General features: G+C 34.9%; 1 protein-coding gene across 1 annotated transcript; it reads right to left on the bottom strand.

The window, feature by feature from the left end:
• Window positions 1-659: 659 nt before the first annotated feature.
• On the bottom strand, window positions 660-8,993 carry LOC113521952 (uncharacterized). Its single transcript, XM_052899962.1, has 7 exons — window positions 8,835-8,993; window positions 7,841-7,910; window positions 5,560-5,824; window positions 4,081-4,222; window positions 3,290-3,333; window positions 2,503-2,588; window positions 660-1,893 (listed from the first exon to the last, which is right to left on the bottom strand). Exons 2-7 carry the CDS (start codon window positions 7,898-7,900, stop codon window positions 991-993), a joined length of 1,500 nt encoding a protein of 499 aa, XP_052755922.1. The 5' UTR covers window positions 7,901-7,910; window positions 8,835-8,993; the 3' UTR covers window positions 660-990.
• Window positions 8,994-20,694: the final 11,701 nt, after the last annotated feature.

Raw genomic sequence — 20,694 nt, 5'->3', positions numbered from 1 at the left:
GTGGGATATGGCAGTGAATTTACAGGGTACAGAGGAATAACACCTGAGTTTTCAGGAATGGCAACGCATGGGGGGTATCATGGGCGAAACAGTATACTCTGTTATGTCCATGGTACTGCTCATGTCTATAGGCGACGGTTTCCACTTTCCATCAGGTGGACCGTCAGCTTGTTTGCCATTCTAAGTTGTATAAAAAAATCTAGTAAGAACTTCTCTTCTCTCTTTCTAGAAGAAGTGCTTGTTTATTTCACACTGAAGAATACATACAAATAGAGTTACAATCATATAAATGTAAAATTATTTATTTATTTAAATTCCAATGCACAATTATATAATGTAAGTAAGTGTACATATGGCGGACTTAACACCTAATGGCGTTCTCTACTAGTCAACCGTGAGGCCAGCAGAAAATTAAGTAGGCGGTGCATTTACTACTAAAATATGAATAAATATTTTTATAAAATATTATATACATCTTGTATATAAACAAATTGAAAGAGTCAACAGTTGAGTTTTTCGCGGGTTCTCCACAGCAGATAGCATTCCGATGCCCGGCAGTAGAATCATAAAAGATGTTTTAAAAGAGCTTCTAAACAAGTTTACTTGAATAAGGATAATTTTTAATTTAATATCTGATATTTATAGTAAAACAGCAACACTTAATAAAAAAAATATATTTCATATTTTGTGAGTATAAAAATATAGTATTCTTATATTTATTCGATATACTTGAACACAACTAAGCTTACAGACTATATATATATATATATATATATATATATATATATATATATATATATATATATATATATATATATATAAAACTAGAAATAAATTTATACTTAATACAACTTTTAACCTCATGAAAAATCTAAATACATTTATAAATGTTAATATATATTTTTTTTATTCCTAAACACAGGTTTCCCCCACAGAGTGCCATAAGGAACGGGAGCGTTCTTTATTACAGCTATGTATTGATTTAACAAATCAATTAGCAAATATAGTACCGAACTCTGAAATGATAGTTTTATATTTGATGTAACTGCTTCCTTGTACTTGATCGCCAATTGTATTGATCGTAACAGGCGCTCCACTGTCCTCTAGAACTTCAATTAATAATTTCACTTGCGGAAAATTTTCATTTATTGAAACTATATGCCCGTTGCCTATAAGCAATGATTTTATCATTTTCTGTACATCATCTAAATAATTTATAGCTATGGGTATTATTCCTACAGGTAGTCCCAGAGTCATATACATTCTGCCATTGTCAATTTCAAAAAATTTGTCCTCTCGGAACGACATTAATATCTTTTCCACTAACGTCACTATTTCATTATCAGAGTCCTGTTCATTTTTGTATTTCTCCAACGCTTTCCACATTATATTTATACGTTGTTTTGAACCATCGAATCTCGTCCAAGAATTTAAACGTTTCTTAATCTCTGATTGATTAATCGATAGATCCAATATGTTGGCTTGCTTGTACAACCATCGGGCTGTCATTGGTGGCCCATTCATGTTTCCGAAGTCGTTCACCCAAACTAAAACAGATGGCGCTTGGAGGGCAATCTCATGCGCTTCTGAGATATCATTCGACCATAATGATAATAGAATTGCATTTTGAATTAAAGTTAGTACTTCTTTGGTCGTTCTATAAGCCTCGACGTATATATTGTGAGATCCACTATCTACGACTGCTTTATCGCCGACAAAATCAAATATGAATACTTTATCTTTGTACACATACAACTCGGAGGATAATTTTTTAACGTCCTCCGACACTTGTACATTCTCTTGTTCTTTCAATTTGCTTTTATACTCTATACATTTTTTAAATGTTTGATAAACGTTCTCCTGGACCAGGATCCGCTGCAGTCTCCAAGGCTTCTGTAAATTAGAAGAAGTTATATAAACTAAGTAACTTTTAAAAAATATGTATCCAAATTTAGTAAGTCAAACGTCAATTTAGCTGACTAAAATTTGTCACGTTTTTTTACTGTCTACGCTCTATCTGATAGATAAATAGATAACTCATTTACATTACTTACAGCATACACATAACAACAAACATATACAGTTAAAAGAGATAAAATAATATATATACAAAAAAAAAGCAAAATATATAAAACAAGTAACAATTTTTATCTTACATGCGTGTGCCATAGTAACACAAAATGGTCACAACTCAGTTTATTGCTTTGCCCTGAAAAGAGCAAAACACTGATATTCTGCTGTGGCCAAGATAATATATCTATATAATCTTAGGTTGATAAGTTTATTTTTTATTTTTTTTATACGACTTAGAATGGCAGAGAAGCTGACGGCTCACCTGATGGAAAGTGGTGACCGTCGCCTATAGACATGAGCAGTACCATGGACATAACAGAGTATACTATTTCGCCCATGATACCCCCATGCGTTGCCATTCCTGAGGACTCATATGTTATTACTCTGTACCCAGTAAATTCAGTATATCTAGTAAGAACAATAAATCACCTGCGATGTAGATACAAGGAAGGCATCGGCTGCAGAGTCAATATCACTCTTCTCTGTGATTATTCCAGTACAGAATGTATTGAAATCTGAAACAAACAGATGTGTGTAGAAGGTTCGTATTCGAATCACTGACCGATTCTTGGAAGACACTCAATAACAGTTATTGCATTAAAATGTAGAATTAATGCAAATGCATTTATTGTTTTCGCAGTAAAGAATGACATACATACATATAATGTTGGAGTCACATTCAAAGACAAAGTGTGAAAAGAACGAAAAGTATGTCAGTGAAGGTTTTAAAGTCGTTGCAATAATTGACAAGATTATGGAGTCTTTTTTAATGGGTGGAAATAGGGGGTAAAGGATTGTTAGTAATGGGGAGGTTAGTCCCCATTGCTATCAATTTACTCTATCAGGTAGACCACCTCGCGGTTCTCACTTGGTTGGGTATATTGCTAGCAATAGGATTCTAAGTCTCTATTACTAACAATCCCTTTCTCCCCCGGTGCCACGTAATTAGAAAGCCCACCCCGAGCAACGGGAAAAACCCAAAATCTTTAGGAAAAACCGAGGCAAAAGAGGAGGAGAAATAATGAATGACATAGATATAGAATTATCAATCTTTAATTTAGGAACATAGAGGTTTCATAATTTTACTTTTTCCTTGGGAGTTTAAAAAGCCAGACACGTTTATACGAAGTTCTGCTTGAATCTCGGGTTAGACATCAGAAAATTTTGAGGTTATAACTTGTAAAAAAAATATTAATATAAACAATGACTTACGTACCTGATTTTAATGGGCTACCGGACCTCACAATGTCGACTTTCAATCTAAAAATAATCATTAAACAATAAATAACAAGATATATACATATATAATCAATCGATTGATTCTTAAAAGCTAGAATACGCCGTTGTCATAGTAATTAGGCATCGAGCGTTCTATGGCACCACCCAGAACCCAGTACTTGCTACGCTTGGCAGGTCTATTGGCAACCGCAGTTACCGCTGCTTTGGTGATGTTTTAAGAAGGACGCTGCTGCCCATCTCTCGCCCTCCCTTAGTCGCCTCTTACGACACCCACGGGAAAGGAAGGGCCTATTAAATGTCGATGAATGAACCTAGACTCGAGTCAGAGAAGTTTGTTTTCTAAATGGGCCCCACTGGGAATCAAACACAAATCAATGTTTTTTTTTTTATTTATACAACTTAGAATGGCAAACAAGCTGACGGCCCACATGATGGAAAGTGGTAACCGTCGCCTATAGACATGAGCAGTACCATAGACATAACAGAGTATACTGTTTCGCCCATGATACCCCCCATGCGTTGCCATTCCTGAGGACTCAGGTGTTATTCCTCTGTACCCAGTAAATTCACGCCATATCCCACCCTTCAAACCGAAACACAGCCATGCAAACACAACTGCTTCGCGGTTGAAACACGAATGGGACAGAGGTACCCAAGCAATTGACTTTTGTACAAAGTCTCCCTCTGGTGAGAAAGGGAAGAAAGGAAGGGCTGGTGCATTCTATGCCGGGACCACATGGCAAACAGTTAGTATCTAGCAATAATTACCCAACATCTGCGCACAGCTGTTTGAAAAGAAAACATACTGGAACTGTTATTTCTGTGCAGTAAACGTGAAAATGCGGATAAGCATAACTGAAGAAGCCGAGGAAAGCTAAAGGGGTGTCGTCACCCATGTTTAATACATGATCTGAAAAAAAGGACATTTAATTCTTAAGATGCTCACAACAATAGCTACTTGTTAAAAATATACCAAATTATCTTTAAACTAAGATTACAAAGAGTTTTGAATTATTGTTTGTAATAAAAATAAATAAATAATAATAATTAAAAAAGTTTATTATTATTAAATTAAATTAAAGTCGTTTGCTTGGGTACCTCTGTCCCATTCGTGTTTCAACCGTAAAGCAGTTGTGTTTGGATGGCTGTGTTTCGGTTTAAAGGGTGGGATATGGCGTGAATTTATAGGGTACAGAGGAGAAACACCTGAGTCCTCAGGAATAGCAACGCATGGTATACTCTGTTATATCCATGGTACTGTTCATGTCTATAGGTGACGGTTACCACTTTTCATCAGGTGGGCCATCAGCTTATTTGCCATTCTAAGTTGTATAAAAAATTTTTTTTATACGACTTAGAATGGTCAACTGACGGTATGTGGTAACCGTCGCCTATATACATAACAGAGTATACTGTTTCGCCCATGATACTCCTCATGCGTTGTCATTCCTGAGGACTAAGGTGTCATTCCTCTGTATCCTGTAAATTCTCTGCCATCCCACCCATGAAACGAAAACACAGGCATGCAAACACAACTGCTTCACGGTAGAAACACGAATGGGACAGAGGTACCCAAGCAAACGACTTTTGTACAAAGTATCCCTCTTATAAATCTTATGAGAGTATTTCCCTTCATCAAAAATCGGTTAATAAAGAAATAAAGTAAATGTTTATAATTTTGACAAAGTCGGTTAGCATTAATTATTTAAGCCACTGTTCATCCCGGTCCCAAAAATATGTTTCGGCCACACGGAGTCATCATCAGGGGTCATCACCATCACCATAATCGTCATCATCATATCAGCCTTTAACTGTCCACTGCTGAACATAACGCTTGGCAGATGGTTTAGTATTCACAGTCAGGTTTTAGAGATGTTTTAAGAGAGATGCTCCTGCCAATCTCTTGCCCTGGGAGGAAAGGCATTGTTAGTAATGGAGACTGAGCACCTCATTGCTAGCAATATGCCCAACCAGGTCGACCTCCTCGCGGTTCCCCCTGGAAATTATCATGGTTAATTCCTGATGAATTCATCATGATGGGCTAACTGGCCTGTTTTCATTCTCATCTATCACCCTTCACTGGTGCTCCGCCAGCGTATCCAGTTAGCGTAGGCGGGGTTACCATTCCATTTTTACCCATAAAAAAAAATACCTTGTCTATATTTAGTCAATCCGGGATGGCCAATTCTATGTTGGGAGCACACGGCTAAAGTCAGGTGTAAAATATAGTAATTAATATATACTTACTATTCGTACAAACTCGCGGTTCAGCGCTGTCCAATAAGGTATTTTCAATTAATTTCAAATCGATATTTTTCACTTCCTCTATAGTTCTGTTCCTTAACATATATTCAAGTTGACAAAATAACTCTGCGTTTTTCTCAATGCTCTTTGCCAGTTTCCTTTTAGCGAGAATTATATCCAGTTCTGGTGGAATTAAATCAAATCGTAACACCTCAGGTGCAGTGTGTGTTACGTTTTTAAATTCATCATTATAGGCTAGTATATATTCCTGTAATTAAGAGAAAATTGATTTTGGTCAACGCATCTCTAAAGCCATTCAGCTTGGTAATGCAGCAAGTCTCCTAGGTACCCTACCAGTTGGCAGTGATTACAAGGAAATTTTTTATATTTAAATATTCTTTTAAGGTCTTGTTTTTAATATTTATAATACATAGATGTATTTTTTTTTATACAACTTAGAATGGCCAACAAGCTGACGGTCCACCTGATTGAAAGTGGTAACCGTCGCCTATAGACATGAGCAGTACCATGGACAATAACAGAGTATACTGTTTTGCCCATGATACCCCCCATACGTTGCCATTCCTGAGGACTCGGGTGTTGTTCCTCTGTACCCAGTAAATTCACGCCATATAACACAGCCATGCAAACACAACTGCTTCACTTTATTATTGTGATGTAAAATGCAACGGTTTGCGCCATTCTGGTATCATTTGGGAGGAAATTCCAAAGTCTAGCAGCTTGCACAGTAAAAGATTTGGTATATATGTATATATTCGTTTATTAAGAGGTTTCATAACATCCAATTCAGCACTGCACGTACTGGGTTAATGTGTCGCCCCCACCATTTTTATCTTAATTTCCGTTTTTTTATGTAACTTAGAATGTATGAATTATTTATTGTTGTAATGTAATAAATTATTATTATTGTATATAAGTTATAATATATATTAATTTATATAATAATATGTATAGATAGAGCATCGATTCATATAAACGGATCAACTTTTTGTCAGTTATTTGCCAAATTAGCTAACACTTTTTTTATCAGTGTTCTTAAGGTTGAAATATACGTCACTACTAATCTCGTCATATCAATTCATCCCTCAACAACTGACATTATTTTAAAATGGCCGCATCTACAAGATGGCGGATTATGTTTGATAAAATTTTGTTTTTTATAAATGCTTTAATCAGACTTGTTTTCAAGGGAACATGAGTGGATAAGTGATAAAAAATTTCAAATCTCAACAGGGTGTCCACTTTATTTAATTAGTATGGAAGACTCAATATTAATTTGTTTTTCTCTGCATGCTCTTTTGGTTAAAATGTTCAGTCTCATTGGGAGGAAACTGTTTAAAAAGAAAATATTTGTATTTCACTACATACGCATAAATTGTATTATTAAAAATATAACTCTTTTCTGTTAAATGGTTGCCTGGAAGAAATCGCTCTTAGCGATAAGGCCGCATCTTATTTCTTGTAATTGTTTGTATATATTTATAATAAATTTACTGGTGAAATCTTTTGGACGAAACAATAAAGAGTATTTTATTTATTTTAATTTATTAATTTAGAGGGAAGCTTACAGCTGTAATAGCTTAATAATTAACTATACATGACAACAATAAGATATTTAGAAGCTACCTCATATAATTAACGAGAATTAAATTACAGTCTAGATAATTAATAAATGTGAAAACATTACATGCACTCATACAGCATAACATGCAGCGGCCAGCAATTGAAGCATTGATGGACGAACGTGCAAATGTGGGCCGAGGCGTAGCCAAGGCACACATACGTGAGTCCATCAATGCCTAGTTGTGGCCAAGGCTTGTATAGTACTTTTCTCAAGCAATGCGCGGAAATCAAAAACACAATTTTACTTTTTAAGTTCAATGATGAATAACGAACCATAATAATTTTTCACGCGCCATAATGTTCATTTGTTTTTTTTTTAATAAACAGTTTTTTATTTACAAGTCAGTTCGAAATTTAAATAAAACCTTTTACTAGTTACCTCCTTGGTGGTCATGTTTCGAAGTAAAGGGTCATTCCATTTTTAAATTACAGGACAGATATGAGTTTACATAGTAATTTATCTGGCCGCAAAACACGACAGATATCGATTTTCATACAACTTTTGCCGGCCGCTGCCCGCATGTATTTGGCCAGTACGGCAATTTTGATTTATCTCGAAGAAGATTGTCAAAATAATGCTCACATTTCCAAGCATGTTTGAGAAAATGTAATATACTATGTAAACATTAGGTACGCTTACCTCGGCTAATCGAGTGGAAACAATCGGCGGTGCGTCAAATTTGAGTTCCAAATGAGCCATAGTTTAACACCTGCAACATAATAAATTACTCATTTATTGTTATATGTCTAGGATATGAATATTTTAAAACAAGTATATAAAAGAGTATATAAAAGTATACAAGCTCTGTCAGAGATAAGTCCACCCTTGCTCACAACATTTATAAATATATTATTTTATATGTAACTTACAAGTGCAATAAAGAATATATAAAATACTTTTGGTAAATAAGAGTACATATATGTTTTTGTTTCCTGATTGGTCATGTAAAGATTGTATCAGAAACGATTCAATAGTTTAGTTTTGAAATAAAAATAACTGGTTTTGCATCGAATTGTGTTTAGGGTTCCGGACAAATGAAATGCAAAGTAACACTCACATAAGCGTTTCTTTGTATTTGCAACTTTATCTGTCAGTCAGTCACAACACTATAATTGAGATATAATGCAAAAAAAAAAATGGATTAATAGCTCAATAATATTAAAAATATTTTTAGCCAAATAATATTGCATTGCAGTGGAAATAATTGGAAAAATATATTTATTTTCTTTGTTAAGTATATTAAAAATTACAAAATGGTGGTAATAGTTCAAAAAGTTTTAAAACTAATTTTTGTTTTTACTTATGATCCAAAATGTGAAAAATGATGTAGATGATATATGCCAAATAAAAAGTTTACAAATATCACGGTTAACTAAGAAAAGACTATGTAGGTATATATTTAAGAGAAATATGAATAAATCTATATGAGAGATCTTAATAAGACTAATAAATGTCAATACAAGAACTTTTAGAAATTTTGCCTGTTTACCTAATTGTTTTTGTTTATAACAATCCATACAAAAGTACTACTATAATCTAAGAAAAGTATCTTATTTCGCTATATAATGAAATTCAAATAGGTTAAGAGAAATGACGCTCAAATATCAACTTAACATTTATAATAAGTACTTACTTTTCGGTTGTCGCTTTTTATTGGTTTGGTGCACGCACGTTTCTACTTTAAGCTACACTTCAGAGGAGTGGTATGATAATGTTATTCTTATCTATCAAATATTATTATTCACAGATGATGTTAAACATGTTATCTACTGGAAACACCGTAGAGGGCATATTTATAGCAATACAAATTGTTACCAATAGCGTTGCTTGTAGTCCAAATCAGTAGAACATTCAAACGTCACTAGATGTCGCTATACGCTAAAGATGTTTCAGATGTCGCTAGATGTCGTTTAAATTGTTCATTACGGTATAATAAAAGTGGTTCTTATGTTAAATTTTTGTATAGATAAATTAAAAGATTCAATATTAATACATTTGATATATTTTTTAGTATGTAGCATAGATGTTGTTTACTACGATAAATTACTTATTTTTCTATAATGATCTGGGGATTTTTTTTTACCGAAAGAAGAGATGCGCTTCACTTAAATTTTTTTTTTCAAATATTTAATCTTAGAAGCTAATAATGTAATGAGAATTGTCGATGATCCGAGGCTTACAAGCAGTATTAAACCTTTAAGTCTTCTATCGTCTGCATGTTCTAGCGCTTGTACAAAGAACTGTGTTCAGAGGAATTGTTTAACATGATGCCCACCGGCAACTTTTTACAATTATACAGCCCGCCACTGACAAGGAGTTCGCTCTCATATCTTAGAGGTTGGAGGGTTGCGTGCAGCGTGGTTTCAGAGAGAGGGGGGGGGGGGAGGGGAAAGAACGGTTAGTATTGGGGCCTAAAATCTCCATTGCTAGCAATATACCCTATCAGGTTGCCCTACACCTGGTTTTCCCTGGAAACCATCGCAGTTAACTCCTGAATTCGTCACGGTAGCCTAACTGACCTGCTTTCATCCTCACCTATCATCTCTCGCTGGTGTCCCGACAGTGTATACCGACAGTGCAGGCAGGGATATTCATTATCAGAACAAATAAATACAGAGATAACAAATAAATTTAATTTTACATTTATAATATCTATTAGTAAGGATAAGTAATATATTTTAATTTTCAATAACTTAAATATATAAAGGTAAAATTCATAGATGACATTTATGGTTGTCCACCGAACGCTAACACTAAGGCTAAAACATGCATCCAATAAGAATCAGTTCGTGGATAGGACAATTGACTTACTTATATATATCCCTCTGGTATATATATATATATATATATATATATATATATATATATATATATATATATATATATATATATATATATATATATATATAAACTGATAGTGTATTTAAAATATGTTTAAACAGCGTAAAAGTTTAAAATTGACTTATATCCTGTATAAAAGTTAGTTGTTTTATCCATAAATAGAAAAAAAAACGTAAAAATTTACGTAATTTAATTTTAAATTTGTTTAATGGAATATTTTATTTCCTTTATATCCATAGAAATATTATTATAGATTTTTAAAGACATCATATAGGATTTTTTTAATAAACAGTTTGTTTATTTATTTATTTATCGATTCGTTGTTTAAATGTACACGTAATGTAGCGTTTTGTTTTGTGGTCGACTTAAACAGAAGTATATTTAGGAATTGTTTTAGGAATTGTTGAGGGTATTTTTGAGGATATCATGCACTTGAATGAATGAATTTTTTTTATACAACTTAGAATGGCAAACAAGCTGACGGCCCACCTGATGGAAAGTGGTAACCGTCGCCTATAGACATGAACAGTACCATGGACATAACAGAGTATACTGTTTCGCCCATGATACCCCCCATGTGTTGCCATTCCTGAGGACTCAGATGTTATTCCTCTGTACCTTGTAAATTCACGCCATATTCCACCCTTCAAACCGAAACACAGCCATGCAAACACAACTGCTTCACGGTTGAAACACGAATGGGACAGAGGTACCCAAGCAATCGACTTTTGTACAAAGTCTCCCTCTGGCAAATAAATGAATGACTGAATGTTAGTAGGATGTCAATATCTCTTTGTTCTATAACATAGCCTAAAAGGTAAATACGTATCTATTTGTATTTGTTTATGTATTATTAATGCATATAAGAGTAATGTAATAAATAAATCAATAAAAAATATATAAATTGCCATATCAATTAATTATTTTAAATCTTGGACTCTGCGTTCAATGAATCCGTGCGGCCCTTACTATAAATTTCCCGCGGCCGCAAACGGCGGGAACCCCAAATCATTCTGAATGGAATTAGGTGGATGTTACTTGAATAATTTTCCTATGTTGGGGAAGGGTAGGGATTGTTAGTAACGGGGAAGTTTGTTCTCAGCAGCCAGCAATATAACAGTATATCCTGCCAAGTCACTCCACGCGTTTCACTCTGGAAATCACTATGATTTTTCCTGTCTTTTTTTTTCATTTAATCATGTAATTTATTATTTTATGTCATAGTATAAAGAAATAAGAATATTTTATAGTGAAATAGTATAAAATACTATGAAATACTAAAAAAACAATAATATAATACACACATTTAAGAACTTCCGCTACGTGCGGAATCAGTTGTGTAAAGTCAACGCACCAAGCGTAGGGGGGAAAGGAGTTGTTAGCAATGGAGTTTGAGAGCCCCATTGTTAGCAATATGTCTTATTAGGTCGACCTCCACGTTCTGCCTGGTAACCATCGTGAACAATTCCTGTTGAATTCGTCACAATGGGCTAACTGATCTGCTTCATTTTCATCTATCATCCTTCACTGGTGCCCCGCCAGTGTATACCGATACCGCGGGTGGGGTTACCATTCCATTATCATTCATTAAAAAAAAAAAAAAAAAACGCCCCAAACATAAGTAAACTACCTACGAAGAAACGCTATTGAGTGTGTTATAGGTATCACGCGTACGAAAACTACCTATGAAGAAGCGCTATTGAGTGTGTGTTGTAGGTATTACGCGTCGTGTTTATTGTAAAATTTTAAATACATTGCGTGTTGTCGACCAAGAATCGTTAATTATTTGGCTGTGGTACATTTTCGGTGGGAAAATAATCTGCCATCCGATTCAGACCATACATCTAAATCAGCTGTTTTCGTTTTGGCCAACCTGTTCCTTGCACCCTGTATATGGTACAATATAGGATGTATTCTAAGATATAATCTATCCCTGTACCAAATTTCATTTAAATCCAATGAGAGGGAGGGAGACTTTGTACAAAAGTCGATTGCTTGGGTACCTCTGTTCCATTCGTGTTTCAACCGTAAAGCAATTGTGTTTGCATGGCTGTGTTTCGGTTTAAAGGGTGGGATATGGCGTGAATTTACAGGGTACAGAGGAATAACACCTGAGTCCTCAGGAATGGCAATGCATGGAGGGTATCATGGGCGAAACAGTAAACTCTGTTATGTCCATGATATTGTTCATGTCTGTAGGCGACGGTTACCACTTTCCATCAGGTGGGCCGTCAGCTTGTTTGCCATGCTAAGTTGCATAAAAAAAAAGAGTAGTTTTTGCGTGAAAGAGTAATAAAAATTCATCTACAAAATTTCGATTTTATAACAGGATTCTGGATAGGAAATAATATTTTATTCTTGATTCTTTATTGTACACAAAAGATTATTGAAATAGAAAAAAAAAAACAAACATAATAGTGCACAAAGGCGAGCTTATCTCCAAAATAGATTTCTTCCAGCAAACTCAATATGAGAAAAACTGACAGTTTATTAGTACTTACAGTCATACATGTGTAGTAATCGACTTAAATGTTTTTTTTTAATTTTTTTTTTTTATACAACTTAGAATGGCAAACAAGCTGACAGCCCACCTGATGGAAAGTGGTAACCGTCGCCTATAGACATGAGCAGTACCATGGACATAACAGAGTATATTGTTTCGCTCATGATACCCCCCCCGCGTTGCCATTCCTGAGGACTCAGGTGTTATTCCTCTGTACCCAGTAAATTCACGCCATATCCCACCCTTCAAACCGAACCGAAACCTTCGCGGTTGAAACACGAATGGGACAGAGGTACCCAAGCAATCGACTTTTGTACAAAGTCTCCCTCTGGTAAAGGTATAGTTAAAAATGAATAAATAAAATTTAACTACATTGGCTAGATAATGGTTAACAGGTAGGCGAGTGGTAGTTATAGTACTGTGTGCTGAGCATAGTAACAATTTGAGATGTCGCTATTACTTCGCGACAATAGGTGGAGTCAAGTTGCAGCTATTGTAAATCGCTTGAAAGGTACAGTCGGCTACATTTAATGAATATTTGAATAACGAAACGACGTGACAATGTCACAGTAATACATCTTCATTATTAATCATTAGTAATCATCTTCATCATCATCATCATCTCAGCCATAACAACATAGGAACGTACAGCCATTTGTACCTAATGTTATAGGCATTCATTCATTTTACCAGAGGCAGACTTTGTACAAAAGTCGTTTGCTTAGGCACTTTTGTCCCAAGCTTGTTTTTACACAATATTAACGTATCACTTTGATAATGCTGTGTAAAATAGAATAGGCAACCCGTTCCTTTCCCGTGAGTGTTGTCAGAGGCGACTAAGGGAGGGCGAAGGACGGGCAGCAGCGTCCCTCTTAAAACATCACCAAAGCCTAACTGCGGTTGCCAATCCGTCTACGAACCGTGGCAACTACTGCCTCCCCCTTCCAAAGGGGGAGGTTTATGTTCAGCAGTGGACAGTTAAAAGCTGATATGATGATAAATTGGTAATATTAAATTAGTTAGTGGTCAAATCGTAACTAAATAAAACGCACTTCCTGATAGCATTAAGAGACTACCGACTAAACCGTCTTTAATAAACAAAACGTTCATGCTCACTTTTTTACTTTATCCGAGCAGTAAGTACTCTATATTATTCTTAATTTTGTGTACAATATAGTATATTTTATATATGTGTAAGTATATTTGTTATTTATATATATTTATTCGTTTATATATGTAATTTTAGTATGTATGTATATCAATAATTACTAGTACCGCATTCGAGTATTCTGACACTTCCCTATGGTTGACTGGGAGACGATGCTTTTAGCATTAAGTCCGCCATGTACACATGTATGTATTAATGAATATATAAATAAAAATTAATATAAATGTTTAATGTATATTGTTATTTAGTCGAGTGTACTGAAGGCAAGTTGGGATGCAAGCGTGGTATTCGGCGCGAGTTACGATGCAAGTGTGCTTTTCCATTAGTGTTGTGGTGCAATTAATAAGCGGAAGCGTAGGTTCACTAAAGAAAAGTATTAAATTTAAAATTTAGATATGTTATAGTATAATTTAATTAATATTTGGTGTTCAAAATGAACCTTTATAGCAATGTCTATAAAGGTTATTATAGTTTATATTGTAGGCAATTAATGTAAAAAGAAAATTGAAAATGAATGATTAGTAACAAAAATATCACGTCATAAAATGATATTTTTATATAAATTAAAAAAAAAATAATAAATAACAAAATAAGTATAAGAGCATATTTATAAATATTTAGGATACATAATTCATTTTTTGGTTTGGCCATTTGGAGAGGATGGATGAATGAAGAATTACGAAAGAGATTTATCGAGCAAGAATGAATGGAGATATCGGTAGGGGCCGCCCTAGACAAGCGTATGTCGACCAAATAGGCGACGTGCTGAAGAAGGGCCAAATTAAAAGTACCCGTAACCGGCGAGTGTGCATAAAAAGATTGATGAATGTGGAAGAAGCGAAAGAGGTTTTGTTTGAATCGAAGCATTTGGCGTTCCATTGTTTCTGCCTACCCTAATGGGAGACGGGCGTGACAGATATGTATGTATGTATGTATTAATTTTCATCTTTAGTAAAACATAAAAGTACATTACCAGTAATTTCATGTTTAATGCACTTAAAATATTCGTATAACATAAATGTTGTCTATTTCACACAGGGTGCGAGTATAATAACAAACGTTGCAGGAAGTCAGTGGATGCAGGTGGCTCAGGATCGTTCTCTATGGCGGTCTATGTTGGAGGCTTATATCCAGCAGTGGACGGATAATGGCTGAAATGATGATAATAACAAATCCATTGATACTACATTTATCAAAATCGGTTGAAATTTTTTATGATGGAATATATGTAAATATATTTATTTATTTATATAGTATACTAGATACCCGCCCTGGCAATAGAACACTCTAAAATATTAATGTTTCTCTACTATATGCATGTATTATATGCATGCAGTGCATATATTATGCATATAAACCTTCCTTTTAAATCACTCTATCTATTAAAAAAAACGTATCAAAATCTGTTGCACAGTTTAAAAGATCTAAGCATATATAGGGACAGACAGACGTGAAACAACTTTGTTATATAATATGTAGTGATAGTGACATAAATAATATATAAAGAAATACAATAGTAGAAAGCAAATGTACAAAGGCGAGATTTTATTTATTTATTCTTTATTGACCACATTACAAAAAAAAAAGTCTGGTACAAAAGGTGGACTTAATACTATATAGCATTCTCTCCCAGTCAACCTTTGGCTAAACAGAAATTTTATTATGCGGTGAAAAAAATTACAACACAATAAAGATTATATAAATATACATACATGAATATATTAAACAAATATTACATAAAAATACAAATATGTAATACAAAGACCTACATACAAATATAAATATACATATATAAATATACCTACATATTTTTTTAATGGGTGATAATGAAATGGTAACCCCACCCGCGCTAACGGTATACACCGGCGGGGCACCAGTGAAGGATGATAGGTGAGGGTGAAGCAGGTCAGTTAGCCCATCGTGACGAATTCAATAAGAATTGTCCACGATGGTTTCCAGGGGGAACCACGTGGAGGTCGACCTAATAGTGCATATTGCTAATAATGGGGCTGTCAAACTCCATTGCTAACAATCCCTTTCCCCCCAACCTACATACTTATAGATTATATACGATAACACAACTAAACAACGATAGAGATCAAAAGTGATGATGATGAAGATGATGAACTGCTTTTACAGAGAGATTAACTCTACAAGAGATTTTCCAGCAAATCCATATACATAAATTGACTGTCACTTTTCCTTTTGTTTTTATCGTAATCAGACAAAAATACAAAAATCTCAATATTATTGTAATTTATTAATTACAGTTTAATTGACATGTAAGATGTTATTATAATACCCTATAATATGCAGAAGTAACATATGTAGAAGTTTATCATTTGTAAACAATCTGGAAATCTCGTAATAGACTAAGAACTCAGGTTTTACTGCTGTAAGTATAACGTGGTGAAATTAATGTTATTTTTTTATCCTCTTCTGTCATTCATGCCTATTATATTATATATAAACGAAGGAAACCCTTAGCAACGCGACTAACTGTGCTGTAGAAGTCACTGAGTTTAAACCCAAAATCTAGGAGGGATTTTTAGTAATGTGAACTACCAGTCCCATTGCTAGAAATATACCCTGTCAGGTCGACTTCGACGTAATTCCCCAGAAAATTATCGTGCTGAATTACAGGTGTATTCATCACGAAGGGCTGACTGACCTGCTCTCATACTCGTTTATTTTTGATAAGTCTCGTTGGTGCCCCGCCAGCGTATACCGTTAACGCAGGCAGAGTTTCCAATCCATAATCATCCTTTATTAAAAAAACAAAAATCTATAGGTCACTTCACTACTGACACGAAAGAAATGCGATTGGCTGATTTAGAGATAGATTAACAATTCCGCTTTCCGTTTATAACTTGCTGCCCGTGTCGTAACAGCCAACAAACTTGCAAATGCATATTAATGAGAAAATTGCTTACATTTGGTGATTATTGCTTTTGATTATTGTGATATATCTATTAAGTATTGGGCAGTGCAATTTGAGCACATTCACTTTAGGAATAAGGATTAATTTCCTTTTAAGATATCGCAGAGTACATATGATAACGATGATACCCTGGATATTTTTGTTATATCTGTATTCTATGGAGGTATGGTTCCGTATCTTGTAATTGTCGAGGGATTGGCAGCAGCGTCTCTCTTAAAACGTTACCAAAGCTTAACAGCGGTTGCTAATCCGCTATCAAGCGTGGCAACTTTTAGCAAAGCTTCCACCGTTGTCAAGACCTATGTTCAGCAGTGGACAGTTAACGGGTGATGCGATTATGATGATCCTGTTATTTGTCATCACGAATGTTGCCATATACAAAAGAAAACAAGAGAAACACGGCCATTTAAGCCAATAGGACAGAGGCGGGACAGACGACTGTTGTACAAAGTATCCCTTTAATCACTTCCCGCTTGAATTCACGCAAAGCCGCGGTTTAACGATTCACATTGTATAAACGCTTCGACGTGTTTTCAATATGTGAAATAAGTTTGGCTATAAATTGCACAGGTACGTAAGCCGGACATGTCGAGTGAGCATGGAATAGGTAATGAAACTGTACGCCGCGCTGGCAATTTGGCTTGGCCGTGTTAACACGCCCACTGGTTCGTCGACATTCGGATAGGCATAGCGGACCGTGCACATATGACGAAGGCCTCCACATATGTGCTTTGCTCTTTTGAGGGCGCAGCAATAAACTGAGTTGTGACCATTTTGTATTGTTATGGCACGCGGAGAAAAGGAAAAATTGTACTTCACTTTATGTATTTTGTTTTTTTTTTTTTAATAATTTCTCTTATCTCGCTTTTTATGTATGTATATGTTATAATTTGTGTGCTGTAAGTAATGCAAATAAATTATCTATCTATCTATTTATCTATATGTGATAAATGCCACTGACCCAAACTGAAAACTGAAAAAACGAAGGCCGAATGGTTAACACTAGGCTCGTAAGAGACTGTCGTGTGGTCCCCGTATAGAATAGGGCACCCCTTCCTTTCCCGTGGGTGTCGTAAGAGGCGACTAAGGGAGGGCGATAGATGGGCAGCAACTACCCTATTAAGACATATCTAGAGCCTACCCGCCTGCCAAGCGTGGCAACTACTGGCAAAGCCCCCTCCCCCCCGGGGGGGGGGGGAAGCTTATGTTCAGCAGTGGACAGTTAAAGGCCGATATGGATGTATGTCGTAAGAGACAAAGAATCGTAAGAGGCGACTAAGTAAGAATTTAATATAATAGGGGAGTTCTATATTTAGCTGAGGAGATTTAATGGCTGATATGGTATGGCATATGGCATTATGTGGGGTAAGATCAAGGGTAAATTTATCTTGTAATTAAAGAAAAAATCGTAATAGTAATCGTCGTTTACAATTATAAATAGCAGAATGGATATTATAAAATACATTATAACCTTCACGAGTATTGTTTAATATAGAATTAAATATTTTTTTATTTATTTGTTTTAAAAGGTACATCAACAGTGTAAATACAGACATTAATTTTAATTGATATACAGGGCTTGCATCTTGCATTTATAATACACCAATTACAGATGGATTTACCATAGGGAGACTGTACAAAAGTCGATTGCTTGGGTACCTCTGTACCATTCGTGTTTCAACCGTGAAGTAGTTGTGTTTGCATGGCTATGCTTCGGTTTGAAGGGTGGGATATGGCGTGAATTTACTGGGTACAGAGGAATAACACCTGAATTCTCAGGAATGGCAACGCATGGGGGGTATCATGGGCAAAACAGTATGTTATGTCCATGGTACTGCTCATGTCTATAGGCGACGGTTACCACTTTCCATCAGGTGGGCCGTCAGCTTGTTTGCCATTCTAAGTTGTATAAAAAAAAAGATGTGCACAACATTTTATTAAGTCATCGATTACATATTAACAAAACTGATACCAACAAAACAATAAAAAAGACATACAAGTGATAACATAAGAATACTTAAAACATAGAATTATTAAAACAGTGCACACCGAAATAAAATTATTAGATATGGAAAATTATGGTAAGCATTATAAGAGGATTTTTAGAATTTTATTCTTGAACGACTTGGGATGGTCGTGAAATACAGGGACTCGTTTCAGGAATAAATATGAGAGAGATCTACTCGTATGTGGTTAGTGAAAAAACAACTTAATAGCTCTGGAATTCAGGGGACAGAGAGCAAAATTTATAGGTCCGTGGGCCCATAGTTACATGCCCTTTATAATAGCACACTGGTCATTCAAATGGCATTATTATGGTATCAGGATCGATTTAAATTTACATACTTTTAAATTAAATTATACAATGAGAATAGTTATAGCAATCATCACAGATTATATAATTATAGTATATATATATAATCAATAATATCAGAGGGAGGCTTTGTACAAAAGTCGTTTGCTTGGGCACCTCCATCCCATTCATGTTTCTACCGTGAAGCAGTTGTTTGCATGGCTGTTTTCGGTTTGAAAGGTGGGATATGGCAGTGAATTTACAGGGTACAGAAGAATAACACCAGAGTCCTCTGGAATAGTAATTAACAATCTTTCCTATTTATAATATTAGTAGCAAATAGGATTGATGAAATCAAGTATTCGAGTAGAAATTAAAGTAAAATACCCCAAGTTCACCATCCATGACTAGTGAAGTTCAGTTCATCATGAAACTTAATCCATGGCTCAAACAAATCTACATTTCACTCGTTAAATTAAAAAGAAAACAGACACCACTGGATCATTCGGTTCGTTTGAAATTTCCAAATTAGCTGTATAGTCGTTTCGCGTGGTGAGACATATAGCCACTGCAGCTACTTTAGCCGTTTTTTGACTAAATCTGGCAACTTTTTGAAACCTGTCAACTATAAAATACGTAAATATATATACTTAATTGTACTTATAAAAAAAAGACATAAATACCATCAATATATCGATAGTGAAATAATATTAGTAGCTATTAGATATGTTTAGAATTTTAGACTATAGATACTTTTGAATCATATAGAATTGAATAATAATTTTAGAATACATTTTCTTCATTTTTTTTTCTTTATTTAAGAAGAAGGCGGTAGTCACTTATCATCAGGTGAGCCGCATGCTCGTTTGCCCCCTGTGCTGTAAAAAAAAAAGAATAACAGGGGATGATACCATTAATTCTTACGTTTGTTTTTTTTTCACTATTTTATAATATTATAAAAAATATTATATATAATTGTATTCGGTATGCTGGAGACTAGGATAAAAAGTAAAGTATGTCCTTTTTCATCCCAAATACTAGATGTAAATATATACTACCAAATTCTATGAGCTGCTAAATATTATACACATATTATTATATGCTCTACCAAATTTTATGAGCATTGTTTGACTCGTAAAGGTGCCATGAAATAATAATAATACAGCCTTAGAACGCAAGAATACAAATGAGCTCATTTCCTCATTTATATAATCAGTAAGGATTATTAATGGATGTAAAATATTCCAATTTTAAAACGTAGCTCATAGAATCAACTTCCAGCAGCAGTAGTATTTCCGAACCGATACGACATCGTAACCTTCAAGAGAAGAGCATATTCCTTTTTAAAAGGCCGGCAGTACACCTGCAATGCTTCTAGTGTTGCGGATATTCGTAGACGGCGGTAGTCACTTACCATCAGATAAGTCCCCTGTGTTATAAAAAAAATGGTAGCCACTTTTTGGTGCAGTTTAGCTACTAATTCTGTAGTTATGATGGCAACAATGATTGTGGCGGCCGCCAAGGCATCATGGCCGCCGTCGAGGCGTCATGGCCTCGTTGTTAATTTCCCAAGAGGCACACCGCGATCCGCAAACTGCTGCGATAAACAACGCAACGTCACCAAGTATTAATAGGTGTTTGATATTTTTACAGGTCTCTAGACTAAGGATAAGTATACAGATTACTAACTTTTTCCTGCGGCTTCATCCGCGTGAATAAGTGCATAAAGTATTCTATATGCTCAATT

The sequence above is a fragment of the Galleria mellonella genome, unplaced genomic scaffold (genome assembly GCF_026898425.1).
Source record: "Galleria mellonella isolate WM207_F2 unplaced genomic scaffold, CSIRO_AGI_GalMel_v1 utg63, whole genome shotgun sequence".
NCBI classification, from domain to species: Eukaryota; Metazoa; Arthropoda; class Insecta; order Lepidoptera; family Pyralidae; genus Galleria; species Galleria mellonella.
The sequence above is the reverse complement of the archived record's forward strand: the minus strand, read 5'-3'. Positions and strand labels throughout refer to the sequence as shown.

Excerpts from the sequence above, each read along its gene's own strand:
- LOC113521952 (XM_052899962.1), bottom strand. The coding sequence starts at position 7,900 with ATGGCTCATTTGGAACTCAAATTTGACGCACCGCCGATTGTTTCCACT. Across the intron at positions 5,825-7,840 it reads TTTCCACTCGATTAGCCGAG|GAATATATACTAGCCTATAA; the intron begins GTAAGCGTACCT and ends TCTTAATTACAG. Across the intron at positions 3,334-4,080 it reads CAGCTGTGCGCAGATGTTGG|ATTGAAAGTCGACATTGTGA; the intron begins GTAATTATTGCT and ends GATTATTTTTAG.